General features: G+C 51.8%; 2 protein-coding genes across 6 annotated transcripts; one reads left to right on the forward strand and one right to left on the reverse strand.

Annotated features, from left to right (window-relative positions):
- The first annotated feature begins 1,510 nt into the window (after positions 1-1,510).
- On the forward strand, positions 1,511-10,622 carry Ndrg2 (NDRG family member 2). Of its 5 annotated transcripts, none has more exons than XM_028856075.2 (16): positions 1,511-1,615; positions 3,949-4,029; positions 4,350-4,391; positions 4,702-4,807; positions 5,038-5,158; positions 5,337-5,399; positions 6,768-6,828; positions 7,076-7,162; positions 7,342-7,398; positions 7,563-7,666; positions 8,255-8,299; positions 8,566-8,617; positions 8,851-8,898; positions 9,124-9,159; positions 9,310-9,361; positions 9,585-10,622. In XM_028856075.2, exons 2-16 carry the CDS (start codon positions 3,955-3,957, stop codon positions 9,749-9,751), a joined length of 1,116 nt encoding a protein of 371 aa, XP_028711908.1. In that variant the 5' UTR covers positions 1,511-1,615; positions 3,949-3,954; the 3' UTR covers positions 9,752-10,622. The 5 variants fall into 5 exon arrangements, with proteins under 5 accessions (XP_028711908.1, XP_028711912.1, XP_028711910.1 ...); XM_028856077.2 differs by lacking the exon at positions 1,511-1,615 and adding an exon at positions 1,976-2,070; XM_028856076.2 differs by lacking the exon at positions 1,511-1,615 and adding an exon at positions 2,065-2,219.
- Positions 10,623-17,397: 6,775 nt separating this feature from the next.
- LOC114682244 (zinc transporter ZIP2-like) lies at positions 17,398-21,004 on the reverse strand. Its single transcript, XM_028856088.2, has 4 exons — positions 19,272-21,004; positions 18,969-19,099; positions 18,691-18,741; positions 17,398-18,301 (listed from the first exon to the last, which is right to left on the reverse strand). Exons 1-4 carry the CDS (start codon positions 19,384-19,386, stop codon positions 17,669-17,671), a joined length of 930 nt encoding a protein of 309 aa, XP_028711921.1. The 5' UTR covers positions 19,387-21,004; the 3' UTR covers positions 17,398-17,668.
- Between the last annotated feature and the right edge of the window lie 26 nt (positions 21,005-21,030).

Below are 21,030 nucleotides of genomic sequence, written 5' to 3' on the forward strand. Positions count from 1 at the left end.
GTGGTTCGCATACTGCATGTGGTTGAAATTGTCACTCAGATGAAAGCATAGTTCCAAACTACTTTTGGCCCAGATAATGTCTGTGTCGGGACACTTGCACTCAGGTCTGTCTTGAACCTACCCTGGTGGTAAAAAACACCGAGGCAGAACAGAACCAGCCTTCTTTGGGTCATCAGGAACTGCCTAGAGACCCCTAGGTCTAGGGAGTAACAGATCTCAGTGGAAATTTCCCACCTTCTGCCCTCCCCAAGCCCCTGTGTCTGCCCCTTATCAGGTTCCCCCTGAGTCATCCTGACCCAGAGACGAATTTAGATGCTGGAACCTTCCAGTCTATCCCTCCCCCTCTCCAAGTACGTTAGACACGTGAAAGAAACCTGCAGGCTGAAGTGCTGGGTCCAGGTTCTCCTGATCTCTACCTGCCACCAGGGCTGTCCAGTTATTTCTTATCTTACGCATCTGGCGCTCTGATCTCCGTTCCAGCATTCTCTTGTCCGGGAGAGCATGAAACCTGCACGCTGGGGCTAGGCAGAAAGCTAGTGCCGGGTTTCTGTGCCAGTTTCTAGGGCAATACTTAACGAAGGGAGCAGGAGAAAAGAACAGATGAAAACTTGAGGCTCCATTTGGGGGATATAGGAAGCTCTTTAGGTCTAGGGTGTTTTTTTTTGAAAGCTGGATTTGAGCCTACCCAGGTCTCCTCCTCCTCCCTCTTGGCCTTTCCTTCTTTCCAACAGACCCTGCCAAGTGGGGATGAAAGGGGCATTGATGTTCCTTGGGGAGGGGGGCTGTGGGTGGTGAGGGTAGTTCCCAGGCAGGGGGAGGGCAATTTTGGGGTCTTAGGGGGAGCAGTCTGTGCTGGTGCTGCAGTTGGCAGCTCCTGTTCCATTGGACATTGTTTTCAACTGGCCTGGCGCCCAGCCCCCGAAATGGCAAGTCTGGAACTAGGCTGAAGGGGGATGGGGTAGGGTTGATCCTGGGAGCAGGGGTGCGAGAACGAGGCCATGTGGGGAAATTCAATCTGGTTGCCCAACACAACTTTCAGTCTCCATAGCCGTCAACTATTCCACTCCAGCAAGCCTTCCTTTAAAGAGCACAAGGGAGGATTGTCTCAGATGTGAATCTTGTGGAAGTCTAGGATAGGATGGTAAACCCACCTAGGCACGAGAGTCGGCCCAGGAGACAGTAACTCAGGAGAGAGACATCTGCCACGAGGAACTACCGCTCAGTCTTTCTGAGCAGATCTCGCCCTCCTTTTCGGGGTTGGACTGGGAGGGGTTAGCGCCTCGGCCACAGGGTCTCTTGGGTCTCAGCCCAGGACATCGAGTCCTCCCCAAACCCTTACTCCACCCCTGCAGGGTTAGCTCCGCCTCCGCGCCTGTTTACACGGGAGTCAGAGCCCTTGGGGGGTCCCCGGCCCCTCCCCTACGCCCCTCCCTTCCCCTCTCCCGCGTTGGGGCCTTGACCCGGGAGTCGCCGTTGGCCATCATCTTCCCCCTCCTTCGTTCACCCTCTATTTATAGCGGCCCCCAGCATTTCCACACCCCCCCGCCCGCCCCTGCTTGTTGTCCAACTTCTCACAGAGCGGCCGGAGAGCAGGCGGCGGGACTCGACTGAGGAGGTACCAGCACCCCATGCGCTCGGAATTCCTGCGCCCTCGACGCCCTGTCCCCAGACTCGCTGGCACCACTGCCCCTACCTGCCCGGAGACCGGGTCTGAGCGATGGCCCTCGCCCACCTCCCCCTTCCTTGACCTAGCTCTCTGCTTCCGGGCGGGCGGAGCTGAAATCGTGGGACGTGGGCACCTTGGCTTGGCCTCCCGGCTCGATCCGTCGCCGCCACTCAATCTGGGGGGCTAGGAAGAGAGCCAAAAGTGAGCCTGGCAGAGCCAGGTCACAGTAGGGGGCGCCGCTGAGGTGGGCGTGGAGGTCATTTGGAGGCTTATGGGGTCCCCACGCACAACCCACTTCACCCGGCTCGAGGTTGTGGGGAGCAACCGGAGGAGAGCCTACGAGCATCCCCGCAGTGTGTTCCCTAGCCTCCCCCTCTCGCCCCTCCCCGAGCGGCCTGGGCGAGGTACCCTCGCGTGTTTATGGGGGTCGGGGCGGATCTACAGGGAGATGGCCCAGGGGCGGGCCCGGGGCGGGTCTGCGGGGAACCAAAGCTTAGGGCGGACCTAAGTCAAAGGCAAGTGAAGGTGGCAGCGACCGCGGCGGCTGCAGCAGGTAGGGGGAGGGGCACGCGCGCCGCCGGGCTGGGAAGGCGCGGGCCCCGAGGGTGGGCATTGTGGTCCTTGGTCCCCGGGCTGCGGGCTGCGGCCCCGGGGAAGGGGCTGGCCCGAGAGAGGCGCTCCGTTGCTGCGCACCAAGGCGGAGGCGCTGCAAAGTGCAGGACGTGTTTGGGACGCGCTGGAGATGGTGTCCCGGGTCCTACGTGTCGGCCGTGCGAGGGTGTTGGTCCGGAGGAGGACCGGCCGCCGGGGACTCATGGGGACAGGTTTCGGGTTCTGGGAGCGGCCAGTCACAAGTCCTACCCATCCTTTCCCGGCTGGCATGTGCAGTCGGGGAAGTCCGGAGGCTACGGGACCGCCCGATTCCCCCTCCGCTTTCTCCACTAGACCTCCAATTAGACTGGGTGGAGGAGAGAGAGATGAAGGCATGAAGCTTGTTTGTTTTTAAATGGTGGAGGAAAGCGTCATTCTGTACTACCTACTTATCAACTGAGAGCTGTCAAAAACTGAGTAGTAACCGACCGGACAAGGTCACATGGTCGTGGCAGGAGGGTAGGACCCAGAGGTTCTGACACAGTCATGCTGTCGCCATGTCACCGGCGCGGACCTGCTCGTGTTGCCCCGCATGCCTCTCCAGCTTGTATTGATTGAAGCTTAGAGAGGACGTGTTCTCTGGACTCAGTCGAGATTAGGGTTAGTGACCCTGGGAGTCTGGGTCTTGGCTGTGTCGGTATGTCCCTAAAAGACCCAATCTATCTCCCATGTCATTCACCTTATTCCTATGTTTTCTCGGACCCCAGAGTCATGACTAAGAACCCTGACCTCTAGTCTCACCGCGCCCAGCCAATAGGAGCTCAGTAAATTGACCCCACCCACCCCCCAAGCTGCCGGCTTCTTTCTTTGCAAGTCTGTACAGGTGCTCCCGTGCCCTGTAGACCTTCCAGGGTTGATGTACGCCCCTTATCCTGTACTTTGGAAGGGAGACTTTTGAGTCGCTAGAGGAAGGGAGACTTTGGTTGGATTGGATATCTGTGTCCCTCTGTTGAGTACTTCCAGTTGGTCATTGCCTGGGTCATTTTTAGCCTCTTGAGATGCTGACATTGGAGCTATAGTTGAAGGTCATAGTCAATTGTGAGGGCTCACCGCCCGATCCCTTGGTACAGTTACAGTGTGCCCAGTCAGTGAGTTATGACAGGGAGTGTGGGGTGTCCCCTAAATATAGCTTAAGAAACTGGAGCCCCATTTCTTCCCCACCCTAGTGTTTCCCTCCAGGATAGGACAGGGTGTTGTGGGATATTCAAGAGGGAGGCTCGTCCCGGGGTGTGAGTGTTAGAGGTGGAGGGGCAGCCGTGGGGCCTGGCAGTCTGAAGAGCTGTGCTCTCCTGATTCTGTCGTCTTTTGCAGCCCTCCTGGTTATCCTGGGAGTGGGGGAGGGGAGCCAGAAAAGCCCTCTGTGTCTGCACCCTGTGTTGACCTGGTCTGGGAGTATAGAGAGGAGTGAGGTTGAGCAGCCTTCCAGTCTTATTGTTTTCTTTCTTTCTTCTTCTTCTTTTTTTATTTTTTGAGACAGGGTTTCTTTCTCTAGCCCTGGCTGTCCTGAAACCCATTCTATAGCTCAGGCTAGCCTTGAACTCACAGAGCTCTGCCTGCCTCCTAAACGTGGTAGAATTAAAGGCGTGCACCACCACTGTCTGGCTGGTTTATGGTTTTCTTAATCCTGCCAGGGCACCATGGCAGAGCTGCAGGAGGTGCAGATCACCGAGGAGAAGCCACTGTTGCCAGGACAAACGCCTGAAACTGCCAAGGTTAATGGTGACCTTTTGACTTCCCTGCCTCTGTCCCACACTCTGGAGAATCCCCCGTAAGCCTCCGGCTTCCCCAGGCCCACGGCGCTCAGGCTAACGCACATCCGTCCCTCCTTTATCCATCTCCTGCCGTCGTTGTCTCTTGTCCTAGACATTGTAAACGGGAGCCCAGACCTGGCTTGTCACTAACCTCCATCCTCTCCTGTCTCGTTCCTGTCCATCTTCTGTGTCTGGTTTCTGTTGGTCTCTCTTTGCCCACCTCGTTGTGTCTCTCTCCACTTGTGATTCTCCGTGGTGTGTGTCTGTGTGTGTCTCTCCAGGAGGCTGAGTTAGCTGCCCGAATCCTCCTGGACCAGGGACAGGTAACTGGGGCGAGGGCCAGGGCGGGAGGGTGAGCTCTTCTCTCCCCCAGTATTGAGAGGGTCCCAGTCTGGCTCTTTACACTCCCCCGCCCCCACTCCCCACCTTTCTCTTCCCCTTTTCTCTCCTTTGAGTTCCTTAATCTGCAGTCTTCCATTACTTTCTACCCTCCAACCCAGTTCCACTGTCGTGGTTTCCTAAGAACCCATCGATTCTGTGTTTAACCAATTCTTCACTTCTTCTTTCTGCCTCTCCCCCTTTTTGGAAATTTTCAGTATATGTTCTCCCTGATGGTGACCTTTTCTCTTACAGACTCACTCTGTGGAGACACCTTATGGCTCTGTCACCTTTACCGTGTATGGCACCCCTAAGCCCAAACGCCCAGCGATATTCACCTACCATGATGTAGGACTCAACTGTAAGACCTTCGTTTCTTCTCCTTCTTTCTGGGAAGAGGCAGGGGAGTGGGGAAACCCAGTGTGTCGGGGGGCGGTCATCAGTATGGCCAGCCAGGGAGCCCGGTGACACACCAGAGAGAATTTCTCCTCCGCTGTAGCTGGCATCAACGCGAGGGGATGGGCTCTGGCATGAGGATGCTTTTTCACTTCTGATTTTGTTGTGTGTGGGGGGGATGTGGATTCTCTTTAGATAAATCTTGCTTCCAGCCACTGTTTCAATTCGGGGATATGCAAGAGATCATCCAGAACTTTGTGCGGGTTCATGTGGATGCCCCTGGAATGGAAGAGGGGGCTCCTGTGTTCCCTTTGGGGTAAGAATTAGTTCCTTACCCCTTTTCATAAGCAGGGGTGTGTGGGGGGGGGGTGAAAGGGAGTGTATAGTGCACTCTGGAGGAGGCAGAGAAGACACTGGCAGAGGATATGGAGCTTACTCCAAGGAAGAGGCATATGAGGGCAGCTTGGTAACCTCAACATTTCTCTCTTTTCTAGGTACCAGTACCCGTCTCTGGACCAGCTTGCAGACATGATTCCTTGCATCCTTCAGTACTTAAAGTGAGAGGCCCCGGGAGTCCTTCAAGCCAGTTTTCTTTTCAGCCTAAGGAAGCCCTTAGAATGTGGTCACCATGGTTCCTGGGCTAACTTTGGTCTCAGTATATCCTTCCTCTTCCGTGCTTTTCACCTTGGTCGTTAGGAGGAAGGGCAGTGGGCTCGGAATGTTGACTGGAACTATCAGAGCAGTCTCACTACTAAGCGAGAGAAAGAGGATGAAGGGTGGTGGGCAGCTTCTCTCTCTGATCTGGAAGTTAGGCAAGAAGAGGTCCAGGTGTCTCATCCCTGAGGAACAAGATAGACCTGTCTTGGTCCCTGTTCCTGTTCTTCCTTAGTCACATTTGTCCACCGGCAGCCCGGTGTGTAAGACAGAGGGAGATGGAAGATCAGACTCACAAGGGCCCTCTGGCCTGCAGAGGAAGATACTGATTTCTGGGTGTTCTCTTTCTCTCTCAGATTTATTTATTTTTATTTTATGTGTATGAGTGTTTGCCTACCTATATGTATGCATTGCCACATGTATGCATGGTGCCCACAGGGGCCAGAAGAGAGTATTGGAGCCCCTGGAACTTAAGATAGAGATTCTTGTGAGCTACCATGTAGTAGCTGGAAGTCCAGTCTGGGTCCTCTGCAGGAGCATCCAAGTGCTCTTGACTGCTAAGCCATCTTGCCAGCCTGATTCCTGGGATTTTTTTTTTTTTTTTAAAGATTTATTTATTATGTTTACAGTGTTCTGTCTGCAGGCCAGAAGAGGGTATCAGATCTCATTACAGATGTTGTGAACCAACATGTGGTTGCTGGGAATTGAACTCAGGACCTCAGGAAGAGCAGGCAGTGCTCTTAACCACTGAGCCATCTCTCCAGCCCCCTGGGATCTTTTCTTGGCTTAGCTTTTCCTGGGCACCCTGGTTCTCAGTGACTCTGGTTTATTTCCTTGCCTGTCTCCTCCATTCTTCCAGTTCACTAACATCACACCTGTTTCATATTTTGCTTTAAAATCCATAGCTCCTGTTTCTCTGTGGAATCAGGGCTGAGAACAAGTTTGAACTCATTTCCGAGAGTTGAGAATGAATAAGCTGTGTGTGTGTGTGTGTGTGTGTGTGTGTGTGTGTGTGTGTTTAGGAAGAGATGTGGTTCTTTTCAAGACACTAGTTCTCCAAGAGGAAGCTGAGCCTAGACTTTAGGGATCTACACTAAGTACCAGGCATTCGTGGGGCCTTTCTTTTTTACTTCCCCAAAGGGAAAGGGCTTTTGCTGTCCTCTTTTGTGGCTATGACCTCAGGAAGGATGGTGAGGAGTTTGAAGAGATTGGGCTATGACAGATTTTGGCTGCCAGAGCCTGTGACGCCTACATTTATTTCCCTTCTACAGTTTCTCGACAATAATTGGAGTTGGTGTTGGAGCTGGAGCCTACATTCTGTCACGATATGCTGTAAGAAGCAAAAATTGCCAGACTGGGGAGTGGAGGTACCCCATGTTGGAGAGAATATTGTAGGCATGGTCCACATTCCTGGAATTCCAGCGTTTTGGAAGGAAATAGGGAACAGGGTAGAGAGTATATGTCATTTAGGAGTCGGGGGGGGGTAGGGGTAGGGGGGTGGAGGGTGGGGGTGGGTGGGGCTCAGTGAGGCAGAGGCAAAGGAATGGCTGCTTCTGATCTCCTTCCTGTTATCCCTTAGCTGACCCACCCGGACACAGTTGAAGGTCTTGTTCTCATCAACATTGATCCCAATGCCAAGGGCTGGATGGATTGGGCAGCCCACAAGGTTTGGAGGGGCCTTCGTTCTGACGTCTAGGGTGGGGACTGCCCTGGGATGACACTGCCACTGTAACCGGACAGATTCGACCTCGAGGGAGGGCAGAGTGGGGTACAGAAATGAAGCTGTGTTGCTTTGCCCGGGTCTCTTCCCCCACAATATGCTGAACTTGTTCTCCTGCCCTGCAGTTGACAGGCCTCACCTCTTCCATTCCGGAGATGATTCTTGGACATCTTTTCAGCCAGGTCAGTGGTTGTGGAAGGCGAGAGAAGTAGAGGTGGGTGACCAGCAGGGACCTGCATGCTTTGCGGGTGGCTTCCTTAGCTGGGCTAGGCTCTGGGGTGTGAGGGTAGTTTCGGCCATGGTTGGCTTTCTTTTCCAACCCTACTTCGTCTCTTCTGCCCTTCAGGAAGAACTTTCTGGAAATTCTGAGTTGATACAAAAGTACAGAAATATCATCACACATGCACCTAACCTGGAGAACATTGAGCTGTATTGGAACAGTTACAACAAGTGAGCGGGCTGTGTGCACACGGAGAGATGGGGGTGGAGAGAGGGTCGTGTGCAGCGTGCAGGGCAGGCGGGGTCCGTGTGCAACTGCAGCACAGGAGTAAGGGGATCTTGCACTTTTTTTTTTTTTACATATCATTTTATGTGCATTGATTGGTGTGGGGGTGTCAGATTCCCTGGAACTAAATTACAGACAGATGTGAGCTGCCATGTGGGTGCTGGGAATTGAACCTGGGTCCTCTGGAAGGGCAGCCAGTGCTCTTAACCACTGAGCCATCTCTCCAGCCCCGGACCTCTCATTCTTGTGCCCTTCCTTACCGTGATTATTGGTGATGTGCTTTTGGCATGTGCCTGCCAGCTTCTGTGGTCTCCTCTCCCCCGTTTTAGCTGAGGGGGATCAAACCCGGTGCCTTGTGGATAGATGTTACGCAGGTACTCCACCACCAAGCTGCAACCCCTGCCCCTGGTATCCACTTTTCACCAGCCATAGTTGACTATAAAAACAGGGAGATGGCTTCCTATGGAGGGGGTAGCTTATCTAGATAGACAGCATGGCCCGCCAAAAACAGCGTCTCTTTGAACCCTCTCCAGCCGCCGAGACCTGAACTTCGAGCGAGGTGGTGAGACGACCCTCAAGTAAGACGTTGGTAGATACAGCTTTGCCCTGTCCCTGGGTAGCAGCACCCCTTAACCTTTATAGAGAACTTAGCTGTCTCTGACCCCGTTCTGTGTAGTGAGTTGCCTCCCTTTGGGCCTTCCCCTTTGGACCCTCTTGCCGAGTCGGCTGGAGAAAGGTGGCTGGTTCCTCCTTGGAGCCGGACATCTCTCCAGCTGCTCCTCTGGGGAGTGGTGGGGGAGGAGGGGCCGGACTCACTGCCTCCTCCCTGATCCCGTGCCTCCAGGTGCCCTGTGATGCTGGTGGTAGGAGACCAAGCCCCTCATGAAGATGCTGTGGTCAGTAGTGACTTTCGGGGCAGTGAGGGAACGTTGGGGTCAGGAGCCGATCTTGCCAAGGGGCAAACTCTGGGACAGGAGGAGCAACTTTAGGAGTTTTTATTTCTATTAAGAAGTAATCGGGTGGTGGGCGGGGGAGGCTGACAGAGAAAAAGGGAAAAGAACGGGGTCCCTTGGAGGGCAAGGGCTGTGGGGAGGGCGAGCTCATTCACCCAGCCTCCTACTTATTCCAGGTGGAATGTAACTCAAAACTGGACCCCACACAGACCTCGTTCCTCAAGGTTAGTAGTCCTGCTCCAAGCCTTGCTTGCCTCCTGGCCCCCTATCCAGGGCCATACATACTCTAAATTCCGGCCTCTAAGCCTTGAGGGCTCATGATGAGTCACCGAAGAAAAGAACAAAGGGACTAACTGAGGACGCCGGTGGGAAAGAGCCCCTTTGCCTCTGCATGGGTCATCTGATATGTCTGTGTGTCCTTCTTTTCTGGGTGGCTCTTTCCTGAGCAGATGGCTGATTCTGGAGGTCAGCCGCAGCTGACTCAGGTGAGTACCCTGCCAACTATGGGATGGGGGAAATGGGGTGAATTATTCGTGTCCCTGATCTGTGCCCTTTGCCACTGCTGTGCCCTTGAGCTTTCATGGTGTCTAACGATACCTCCCTGACTCCCCTCGCCCCTGGTCTTATGCCCACAGCCAGGCAAGCTGACGGAGGCTTTCAAGTACTTCCTGCAAGGCATGGGCTACAGTGAGTATTGGGACAGACACTACTGTGAAGAAGGGAAAGGATGGTCGCGATGAGGGTAGACCCATTTTAGGTTGACTCTTGGACTCACATTTTCTTACAAGTCAAGCTCGCTGACTCTCTAGCCCCAGTTATCACTTTTATCTTCGCCTAGGCACCCACTTGAAGCTACCAGCTCCCTTCCCCATGCATTGCTGAGGGCTGGCTTGTCATTCTGTTTCCACAGTGGCCTCATCCTGCATGACTCGCCTCTCTCGGTCTCGGACAGCATCTCTGACCAGCGCAGCGTCCATTGATGGCGGTCGGTCCCGCTCCCGCACCCTGTCCCAGAGCAGCGAGTCTGGGACTCTCCCTTCTGGACCCCCGGGGCACACCATGGAAGTCTCCTGTTGAATGACCCTCACGGCCCTCCCTGGTGTGGGGACCCAGCCCTCACCTCCTGCAGCACTAACCTGAGAGGTGTATCGGGGCATTGGGCCAGACTAAGCAAGGAGAATGGGCAGATCATGCAGGGAGATGACCTTGATCTTTAATTGCTACCCTCATCTTGACCTTTAACCTGTGATTTCCTTTATCTCCTAGGAGAGATGTCCTAATATCTCTTAGAGATCCAGGCCCCCTAAATTATCCCCTCTCCCATTTTGGTGTTGAGAAGTCTTGTGTCTTCTCTCCCTGACCTAGGTGTCTGGAGGTGAGGAAATAATTCGCGGTTGTAGCTGCCACAGGGCCTCCATTGCTCCCTCCCCTCATCCCATATCTGCAAGGGTAGGAGAGTTGGTGTGTGTGTGTGTGTGTGTGTGTGTGTGTGTGTGTGTGTGTGTGTGTGTAAGGGTGGTAGATGGGGCGCTTCCATCCCCCAAAGCTGACAGTGGCTTTGCCTTGACTCTTCAGGCCTCTGAAGGCAATGGGCCTACATGAACGTCTCTCGGGGGGAAGGGGGAGGCTGCTGGTGGGTCAGTGGTCCTTAAAATGTGACCGAAGTGTCCAGCATGTGAAAGGAAAGCTCGAATGGGCATTGGCGGACAGTGAGTAAGAACCGTGGTGGAAGGATTGGAGCTGGGGCCGTAGAGCGGGGCCTGGGCCATTTGACTGCACTAACTTTGGTAGCTGTCAGAGTGGGACTAGGGGAGAGAGAGCTTAGGTCAGACTGCTTGGGGCTCGGCATAAGGGTGCGAAGGGCCGACCATACTGTTATGTGTAGAGCGTGACCTCCTGTCTCCCACGACTTCTGCTGTGACAATAAAACTGTAGAGGAAACTGAGCACCGTTATTAATCCCAGTCTGAATATGCCTGCAGCTTGCCCCTTTCCTGTCCTCTCCTTGCTCCCCTTTAAAGTGCTATAACCAGGGAGATGGCTTGTGGAGCATAAACACTTCACGCAATGTGACCATGGGATCCAAGAAAACGATACTGGTCTTTCTATTAATATTTTTATGTTTGGGAGAGGGGACTGTTGAAGACGTCCTTATTATTTGTGGGTCGTTAAAGAGAAAGACTAGGACTTCAGAGATGTCATCAATATCATGCTCTTTAAGAAAGCTGACTGAGGGGACTGGAGAGATGGCTCAGTGGTTAAGAGCACTGGCTGCTCTTCCAGAGGACCTGGGTTCAATTCCCAGCACCGACAAGGCAGCTCACAACCATCCGTAATTCTAGTTTCAGGGGATCGAACGCCCTCTTCTAGCCTCCAAGGGCACTAGGCATTTGGAAGACTCAAGAAAGACACAGTAAAAGGGAACTTCCTTTGAGGATTTTATTCACTGGTGGAATCCAGGGGATCTGGTAGCTAAACTATGCATCGTTCTCCAAGAGCCTGTTAAACAAATATGAGTAATGACCAGTGGAGATTCAGATGTCTTGTAGCTGTTGTAGGTTGATTCTTGCGCTCTTGAGCTGAAAGGAGGAGGGGCTGGGAGGTAAAGTCCTTGGGCAACCATGAAGACCCGCGTTCGGATCCCTGGTACACGGGAAAGCCTGGGTTTGATTGTGCACCCGTAATCCCAGTGCTGGGAGGCAGAGACAGGAGGACACTTGGGTGCTCACTCCCTGGCCTGTCTAGCCAATCAATGGGCACGGGTTTCAGTTGGGACCTAGTGTTGGGAGAATTTTCTTCCTGAGGGTTTGGAACTAAGCAAAAGTCTAGCCCTTCCTTATGAGGCCCCAATGACAAACCAAAGTTCACCCTGGGAAACCAACTAAGCTTAGAGACTGTGGGTGACCTACGGCAGGCAGGCACACTGGAAGGTCCACAGCCAGCATCGGCGATGACTCCCCATTGCTCTTCAGATGGGGCTCCCTCTTAGTCTTCCAGGCCCTATACTGTAGCTCCTCTCTGGGACCCCAAGGCCTCGTGGAATCGGTGCAGAAATGGTTGGGAGGAGTGACTGGATTCTCAGGTGGGGGTCCGGTGGTCCTGCTTCCTTCCCGTGTGTCAACACGCCCAGCTATGAGGATCTTTTGCAAACAGGCGTGGTGATGGCGGCTGTTTGATTTAGAGGGTTGTGCTGGACAACACCCAGTCTCCAAAAATTAGGTGTAGAGTGATGGATGAACACACTCCAAGTCCACCTCTGGCCTTCACGTGTGGGTGTGCATACATATACTTAAACACTTAGGAGCACACCACACACATACACACACACACACACACACACACACACACGCACGCACGAACGCACGCAAACAAGTAAAAATGAGAAAGTACCTTATAGAAGTGTCAGAAGGAACAATGTGGATAGAAAGTTATGGGATTATTAAAGTTTGCTTTAGGGAAACCTCACTTGTACCATTTTCTCAATGACATTGACTGGCAGACTGAGCCACTTGGCATCAAATGCTCACATTTAGACATGGTACTGAGACAGGCTTATGTCCTTGATGCTGATGTTTTTTTCCTTTTCTTTCTTGGGCTGGGGATTGAACCCAGGACCTTGTACATGCTAGGCAAGTGCTCTACTACTGAACCATGGCCCAACCCTTAATCCTATTTAGATGTTGTCGGCCAGTGTCAGAAAGCGGGTCAGAGTTGGCTGCTGGATGGAGGTTGGGTCAGACAACCAAGGTCGCTGAAATGCCACACTGAAGAAAAACAGAGCATGGCTATAATCACTGGGCTATTAGCAAAACACGAGGAAAAGGTGAAGAACTAAGGCCTCCACCAGCCTTTACGGGTATAGCTGCTCTTGTGTATTATGGAAGGGAAGACAGATCTTTGCTTGGTATCTGCCTACAAAGGTCATACTGTCAGCAGAGTAACTTTCACAACTGGGAACACATTTCACTTAAGTGTACCTGTATTCGCATACAACTACAGATGTTTCTGCTCCTCCAGAAATCTAAGGTAGGAGAAAAATGGTCTGCAGGAACGGGGGGGGGGGGGGGGGGGGAGGTGGGAGGCTTTGCTGTCCTAGATTGACCCTATTTTTGTCCCACCATGTTCCAGTTCACCCATGGAGACACAGTGCCCCCCTGTGGTCGGCAAGGTCCTCTGTAACTTTACCTGGCCCCTCCCTTTCCATGTATTACAGCCCCATTGTTCTTCATAGTTGAATATAAGACTGTTCTGAAATCCAGGCATGCTAAGAACTCAGAGGCTCAGGGGAGCGCAGTACAATTTGACAGAAGCAGAGTTATAAAGTACCAGCTTACTCTCTCTTTAGATTTGGGATTCCTGTCTGAATCTTGTTTTATTCCCAAGGAATGTAAGTGTTCTCCAGACTTTAGGTAAGGTGAGAGACTACTCAGTGAGAACGAGGAATCAGAAGAACAGAGTGAAAAGGAGACTCACAGTTTTATATAGAAAACCTGGCGAGGTGGCGGTGGCGCATGCCTTTAATCCCAGCACTCAGAGGTAGATCTGAGTTCGAGGCCAGCCTGGTCTACAGAGTGAGTTCCAGAACAGCCAGGACTACACAGAAAAATCCTGTCTTGAAAAACCAACTAAACCAACAACAACAAAAACCCACCAAAACTAACACACACACACACACACACACACACACACACACACACACACACACCTCATAAAGACATTTTTCAAGGAACAGTTGTGAGCGTCATAATGACATTTTGGTCAGCCCAATATATCTAATATGTGATGTTGGTTCCGTAAGATCCTCTTACAGATTCCAGAGCTTTCTTGGTTTGTATAGTGCATTCTCTAAAGTTTCACAATGACAAACAAACAAGAAAAAAAATCATCTACTGTATGTTTCTCAGAACATATCCCCATCTTTAAGCAATTATAATTATACCAGAAAAACAGCGACATTACAGTAGGCAAGGGGAAGAAAAACATAGCCAGGGAAATACTGGAGTACGAGGCATCACTTTTTAAAAAGAGATGCAAGAATAACTGGAAAAGACGGGTTTGGTGAGGAAATCTGGTGCCCAGAACAATGTAGCTTATTTTTAACCAGATCTCTCTGCTGGTAGACTCTAATGATGAGTCCCTAGGAAATGTAGGGCATACTCTGTGTTTGACATACGACAAAGGAGAGTCACTAAGAACACAAAACAAAAATGTATTCTACAGCCAGGACTTTGTAAGCATCCCCACAGACTGCCCCTGAGGCATAATCCATTTTGCCTTTCCTTTGCTAGCAGGAATGGGCTGCCCTGAGGTCAGCTAGCGAACTAGACGGTGTCCACACACATCCCACCCCACTAAGTCCTGGCAGCTGTTCATCGTATCTAAGAACAAGGGACTATCCTCTGTTGTGAGGGAGACAAGATACTCCACAGCTTCTTCAGGGAAGGACCAGGAGGCACGAGCTATCCCAGCAGAGTGAGTCTGGGCTTTAGCTCACCCCTCTCTTTCTGGGGTACTGGGGATCAAACCCAGGCCCTCACGCACACCAAGTAAACAGCTTTCAAACGTGGATTCCTGGCTGACGACCTGCCCGGCTCCAGTAGACTCTCTCAACTCTGGGTCTTTTGCATTCTTCACAAATTACCTTCTTGTGACTGCAACATCCAAACCAAAGGAAAACTATCCTCCAGCCTCACAGCAAAGGAGAGGCAGGAAAGCTCCCAGAAAGGTTACTTCAAAAGACAGCGCATTGGTAGCAGAAACAGAAAGCTGGCTCTCTGCAGGAGGTGGGTTGGAAGCCTAATTCTTGAGTTTTCTCCCTAGGTATATACAAAATATACCAGGGAGTGACTGTGAGAGATGGACAAAGTGACAAGTGTGAACTGAAGTTCCTGGAAAGAAGTTCACACATTGAACATTCTGCGAGGCTGATGAACTGATGGGAACTTAAGTGACTGTGGAGAAGTTGGAATGTTGCAGGTCTGGTGCTTAATTACAGTGTGTCTTCGGCTCTCTTTAGCCCCCTAGATAGCTATTCATTATTCACCTTTGGGTCTGACTCGATACCTTTCTGACTATCAGGTAAAATCTTTTGGGATGAATTAATAGATCACTAACTTTCCTTAACCCTGAAAACTAAGAATGTCATCAAATAGCATCCAAGGCCTTTGAAGTTTTGACTTATGACTTTGTCCTGCTACTATATTAAAAAAATGATGAATGCTGGGTATGATCTTGCACCCCTTTAATCCCAGTACCTGGGGGGCAGAGGCAGGTGGATCTCTTGGAGTTTGAGGCCAGCCTGGTCTATATGGTGAGTTCCAAGCTAGCAAAGCTGCGTAGAAAAATCTCTGACTCAAAACAAACAAAAACCAAACCAACAAAACAAAAACAAAAACCAACCAACTGATCCAAACAAAAGCAACTACAAACCACAAAGCTGTCATCATGGTGGAACATGGAATGTGGGGTAACCTCAATCTTTTCTGGGCCATAGCCACTCCTATGTGGCCCCAGAGAAAACTTCCTCTGTTTTACATCATCACAGGAAGGTGTGAAAATTGTCACACACACATTCCTGATTATCCCACTAGCCTGGATCCTCTTTCCTCCTCTTGAGGTCTCATGTTTCTAGTCATCCTCTGTTCCGGCCTTCCTAAGGCTGCACCAGCCGCCCGCAGCTGCCCACCTTCTTTCTGCTGAGGTTCTTATGCCAGTTCCAATTCCGTGCTGTTTTCATTTGTGCTTTCTGAAAGCAGTCTGTCCTTCTGTTGGTCCAGACACTCTCCCTGGTGTTCTCCAGATGGAGCCATCCTCTAGCTTTATGTCTGCTCTTGACACAATATTCTTCCAACTAAACACATGTCTGGCCCTGGTTGGTAAGAGTTTGGGGGGAAAGACGGAAATAGATATGGGGAGGAAAGAAAATGTTGGTGGCTTTGGAGAAGAGGCCAAAGGGGAATCCGGAGTTCCTGGGAGGGATGAGGACAGAGAGCTCACGACTCACCAGCAGCTTGAGATGTCTGATGGCACCAGTGGTCTGGAAACACTGGGAGAGCCACAGTGGGCCAGGACGCTTCTCCTTCAAGTTCCTTTCACATGTAGACACGTTCCTGTGATAGGGATAATTCTCTAGCTTCCATACAACCTCAGCTCTTTCGATTTACCCTGCCAAAGTTCTGGCAAGATCATTTCAATGTAAACATAGCAAGCCATGAAGACGTGCAGGACGACTCTGTGTTCCTGTGGCTTGACCAGAACAGTACCAGCCATTTCTAGCCTCAGGATTCTGTTTGGTTTTACTCAATAAGACAATAACAAATCAGAACGAGAAAATAATTTATTTTAGCACCTTCCGGCTTGGGTCCCTGTAGATCAAAGACACAGCTGTCCGGGCCGGTCCTTTCCAGTTTCTACTAACAGCATGCTGATTACTGAGCTCCAGGGTATTGTACAGTCCTTTGCACATTCCTTGCTTTGTCTGAACCCTGCCCACACACACCTTACTGAACACCCTTCCATTCAGCTTCCTCAATTATGCCGCACACTCTCTGAGCTGATCTGGGATTCTAACTTACAGGGTGAACATGGCTGTTTGGGGGGAAATCCACAAGGAAGGAAAGACTATATGGAGCTTTTCATCCAGTTATAGGAAAGTGAGTTTTGAGGCCCCACTGGCTAAGAGATCCAACTATTTAGCTTTTCTGAATGCCAGTTTTCCCGGGTTACTAGAGGGATAATGTCGCTGCTGGACTTGTGCCGGTGAGGTGATCTGTGTACAAACCGTAGCACAGCACCTGTCACGCTGCAGGTGTTCCCTGCCGAGGCCAGTGCACTGGCACACACCAGGTTCTCCTGGGCACCTCACTCCCTGCACCTACTGCTGGGAGGACACCAGGACAGTGCTCCAGGGAGGAGCTCTCCTCTGCCCCTCTCCTGGTTTTGCCCACCTCTTGCTTTCTCATGGATCCCTGGTTGTGGATTTAGATGTCTTACTTTTTCAGGAGGGGAATAGGGCAGAAAGGAGACAAAGACTAGACAAGAAGGATTCAGGAGAGTTTGTTCATGTTAAGGCTATTTGGGCTATCGCACTGAAAATCACAAGGAGGGGCAAACTGGGGAGGGCCAGTGAGCTTCCAGGCACATCTTTCCTTCCTCGTCTCCTCACCAAGTGTGAGATGCCAGGCGAGGGCAGGGAGCAGTTACCCTGTCCTCCTCAATTCCAGGCTTTGGCTGCTGTGGGCACTGTCCTTAGTAGCAGCTGGTCAGGCAGGAGAAGGAAAGTCACTAGGTGCTTACAGCGCAGAGTAATCACCCTAGGTATTTATCTGGCGCCGGTCCCCCTCTGCAAACACTGGCTTTTAATCCTTCAGCCTATGGCAGCCAGAAAGAGAGAAGCTCAGAGAATGGCAAGAGTGTCCCTGAGGCCACACAAGACTCGGTGTGAAAACAGGAACTTGGTGGGGATGGCAGGCAGGCACTGAGAGCGGGTGAGGTAGTTAGAAGGAAAAATACCTAGCCCCTGGTTTCTGGTTTAGACGCCCTTCCTCCTGTAAATGCTCCCAGGGGTAAGGGAACAAAGGGCTGTTGAAGTTTTAGCGATCCTTCTATGTCTGGGGGGAACGGCCTGTGACCACTGAAGTGACTACTGTGACCACTGAAGTGACTACGGGTCCCAGTTCTACCCACACTCCCTTTCCCCTATCAGAGATGTGAATTACAGCGTGGTTGAAGGGAGAGGGAAAAATGGGCATTTTATTACACATCATAGCAACCCCGGAGTGATGGTCTTGACACCAATGTTCCAGTTAAATAGGCACTCAGACATAACATCCTTTCTAAGTCTTGAGCAAGAACAGGGTCTCACACATATAAAATCTGGGAGAGCCCGTGCCTAGTAAATGCTTAGTCTCACTGAAAAAATGAGGACCAAAGTCATTTAGGGGTGTCCTCAGGAGAAGCCATCCTAGATAGGTCCATCAGAGCAGTGAGGAATCTCTCAGGCCCACAGTGCAATAAGAGCCATGAAGGCAAAACCAGCCGCCACACAGCCATACTTGGCCAGAGGGGCCTCAGGACAGGCCAGCTCCCGGGGCAAAATTTCTAGGAAGGTGACATACAGGAATGTGCCAGCTGCTACTCCCTCTAGTACAGCCTGGGCTAATCCCTGCGCTGGTCCTGAGGCCCCTCCAGTCACAGTCATCCCTAGGGCTAGGCCCACAGGAGACATAAGTGCAAAAGACAGTATGCAGAACACGGCCCACCATGTCCCGGTGCCAATCTTCAGCAGCCGGAGGCCTACACTGAACACCACGAGCCCCTTATGAGCCAGAACGGCAACACAGAGCTGTATAGTAGCAGCCACTGATGTCTGCAGACCCACAGCTAGACCTTCAAACACGGAGTGAAAGGACAGAGAGAGCAGGAGGATGAGGGCGCGCAGGGGACCCTGTGAGGGTGAAGGCACAGGCGGGTGCTTGTGGAATCCAAAGGCATGGGTCCCTCCCCATTCCTCTTCCTGCACGGTGGATCTTCCAGCATCCCCATGGCAGTACTGCAGTGCCAGCGACTCCAAAAGGAAGACGAAGAAAAAGCCCAGGGAGATGACGAGCTCTCCATAGGGATACTCCACCTAGGAACAGAAAGACGCCCGTGAGTCAGGAAGGGATGGAGACAGTACCCTGGGTGGACACGGGTCAGGAGAGAGAAGACGACTGGGAAATGCGGCCACAGAACAAGAGAGGGAACGAGGCTGAGCAGGCATGCAGAGTGAGAGACCCCCGAGGGGCTGAGGGGCCACAGCGGAAACTAACGTGAAGTGTGTTAGAGGGTCCAGGGCAGGACGGACAGAGTAAAGCAGGAGCTTTCTCTGAGGGCCCACCCACAAAGGGTTAGGTTGGCGCCTTCTTTCTTTCCATGATTTGGGTTGAGAAGAGGTTCCTGGTACTCCTCACAAGCCAGAAGGGCAAGAACAGTCCCTGGTTCTCTTCACTCTCCAGACAGGCGCTAAGAGATACTTACGGAACTGGAAGCAGCATCATGAGAAGAATTTCCCTCACTTCCTGTACTATTCTGGGGAGACAGAAACAGAAATTAGACTGAGTCTGGGGCAGCGCTGGCTCCTGTCCCGCCCTTTCAGAATCAAGCTTTCCTTGGAAGTCCAACCTGACCACCGTCCACCCTTCTATCAACAGCTGCTGACCCACACGCTCTGGGCGCTGCTGCTTCCCGCTCTCCTCCCGGCCTCTGGTGATCGTTCTGGCCACATAGCCCCGTCACTTGATTTCTCTGCTACCCACCTGCACCATGAATTTCTCAATTTCTGATTCAATTCCCTCCAGGGCTTCAGCAGTCATATGCATCAACCCGGCTCCCAGAAAGACCCCGGCAGAGACGCAGCCCAGGAGGCTGAGAACTCTGTAGTGACGACCTAAGAAGAAAGCAAAGGTGATTTCTTCAGTTAGCAACGAGATGAATGGGAATGAATGAAGAGCAACAGAGAGCACCCAGTGTCTTTGGGGGCTGTGAGAACCCGAGCCAGATGTCAGGGAAGGGCTGGGTTAAGCCTTGGTGTAAGGGACAGAGACAGAGTGGGGCTATACCTGTAGCTGCATCCATCTGGAACCATTTGAAGTAGATGGGAGTGAGGCCACAGCCCAGGGTGAGAACCAGAAGGGCAAGCAGGCAGCCAATTTTTACTCCCAGCAGTACCTCCATCTTTGAGGCGTAGGATCAGCAGAGACCTCAGAATGACAAACGCAGTGAGCAGCAGTTGAGGTGACCCAAGTGGAGTGTCCCCTTGCGTGAATTCAGGAGACTGTTGATATCCTTTGTCCTGGACGGTCTGGACTTCCACAGGCCTGGGCCACACAGCTGACTGGGGCTCAGCTCCAGTCACCAGCCCTCCCACTAACTGGAGGCCCCTCCCCTGCCTCCCGCCTCCCTGAGCTTCCAAACCAGAAACTCCAGACTCCCTGCCAGGTGTAGCTCCCTCCGTGAAATCTTCTCTTCAATGCTGTGACTAATCCAAGAGCTCTGAGGAGTCTTAGTTCATGTCTGGGGTTGATCTAACCTCAAATGGGACAATCTAGGGTAGTTACGTCCCAGCTAATTTATGTGTGGGGCAATGTGGTCCTGCCGCAGTCAGGACAGTTAATCTAAGCCTTCCATACTCTGCCTTACCCCAAGTCTTCCAGGCTGCTGTGCTGATACTTGAACTGAACCCTTTCAGAGAGGATTTGGGGCCACTTGAGGGTAGAGGGGGTGGGGCTGAGCAGAGGGCTGCCACTCTTCTGTGGGAACTAGAGAGTGAAGAGATTCCCCTTCCCTCTAATTCCAGAAAGATAGCTCCAGGCCTGGAAGTCTCCAGAGGGGAGTGGAGATTCCTAGTGTTACAAAATAGATATAGTGTCGCCCCCCCCCCTTTTTTTTTTGAGACAGTCTCATTGTGTAGATCTGGCTAGCCTGGAACTATATAGACCAGGCTGGCCTTGATAAACACAGAGACTCCCCTGCCTCTGATTTAGGCATGGGCCGCTGTGCCCCACCCCTCAGCACTCTGACTGTGCTGTTTCTGTAACGAAGCCCCACCAGGGAAATCGTCACTTGTTTTTTCCTGGTATGAAAGTTTAAACACTCCTCTTTCTCTAAAGTTTAAAGAAACCCACAAACTTCAAACACAAAAAGCCCAGGCAGAGCGTTGTCTTTTTTTGGCCACGATAAGCTGTGCCGTGTCCCTGGTGCTAGTCACATAATTATCAACGGTTAACCTTGTCATTTTTGTTACACAGGACACTGCACAAGCTTGGTGTGCTGAACCTCGGGTCGCTCAATGGTCCACCAGTTGTCCATCAATGCCAAGAGATCCAAGCACCTTGATTTTTATCCAAACCTGTGACGGTACCAACTTGCCACTTCCCCTTTATTGCTCATAATTCTGCTGAGCGAGAGTGCCCCTGCCCTCCTGGTGGGTACCCTCCTGACCGATTCGGGGGTTTGTTAACATTTCCTGCTGTGAACTGGGGTTGTTCTAGAAAGGAAACAGGAAAAAGGAAACAAACTAAATAAACAGAAGCATTCTGATGAGATCTAGATAAGGGTCGAGATGGAAGGTTAAGTTCTGAAGGGACCGACCTTGAGAGAAACAGGAGGCAAACTCCAGGGAAGGCTACCTTGGCAGAGAGACAGGGGTAAAGGAGTCAGCTAACTGCTAGTTCCCACTTCCTAGGCCCACATAAGCACCGGCTGAGACCTGCTGAGCCAGTTCTCACAGGGCCTGAGGTGTCCTTCCCCACCAACCAGCCATCTTTCAAGGAAGTGTCTCTGGTAGAAGCAGAGAGGTCTCACTGACAGAGAGCTCAG

This window comes from Peromyscus leucopus, chromosome 9 (assembly GCF_004664715.2).
Source record: "Peromyscus leucopus breed LL Stock chromosome 9, UCI_PerLeu_2.1, whole genome shotgun sequence".
NCBI classification, from domain to species: domain Eukaryota; kingdom Metazoa; phylum Chordata; class Mammalia; order Rodentia; family Cricetidae; genus Peromyscus; species Peromyscus leucopus.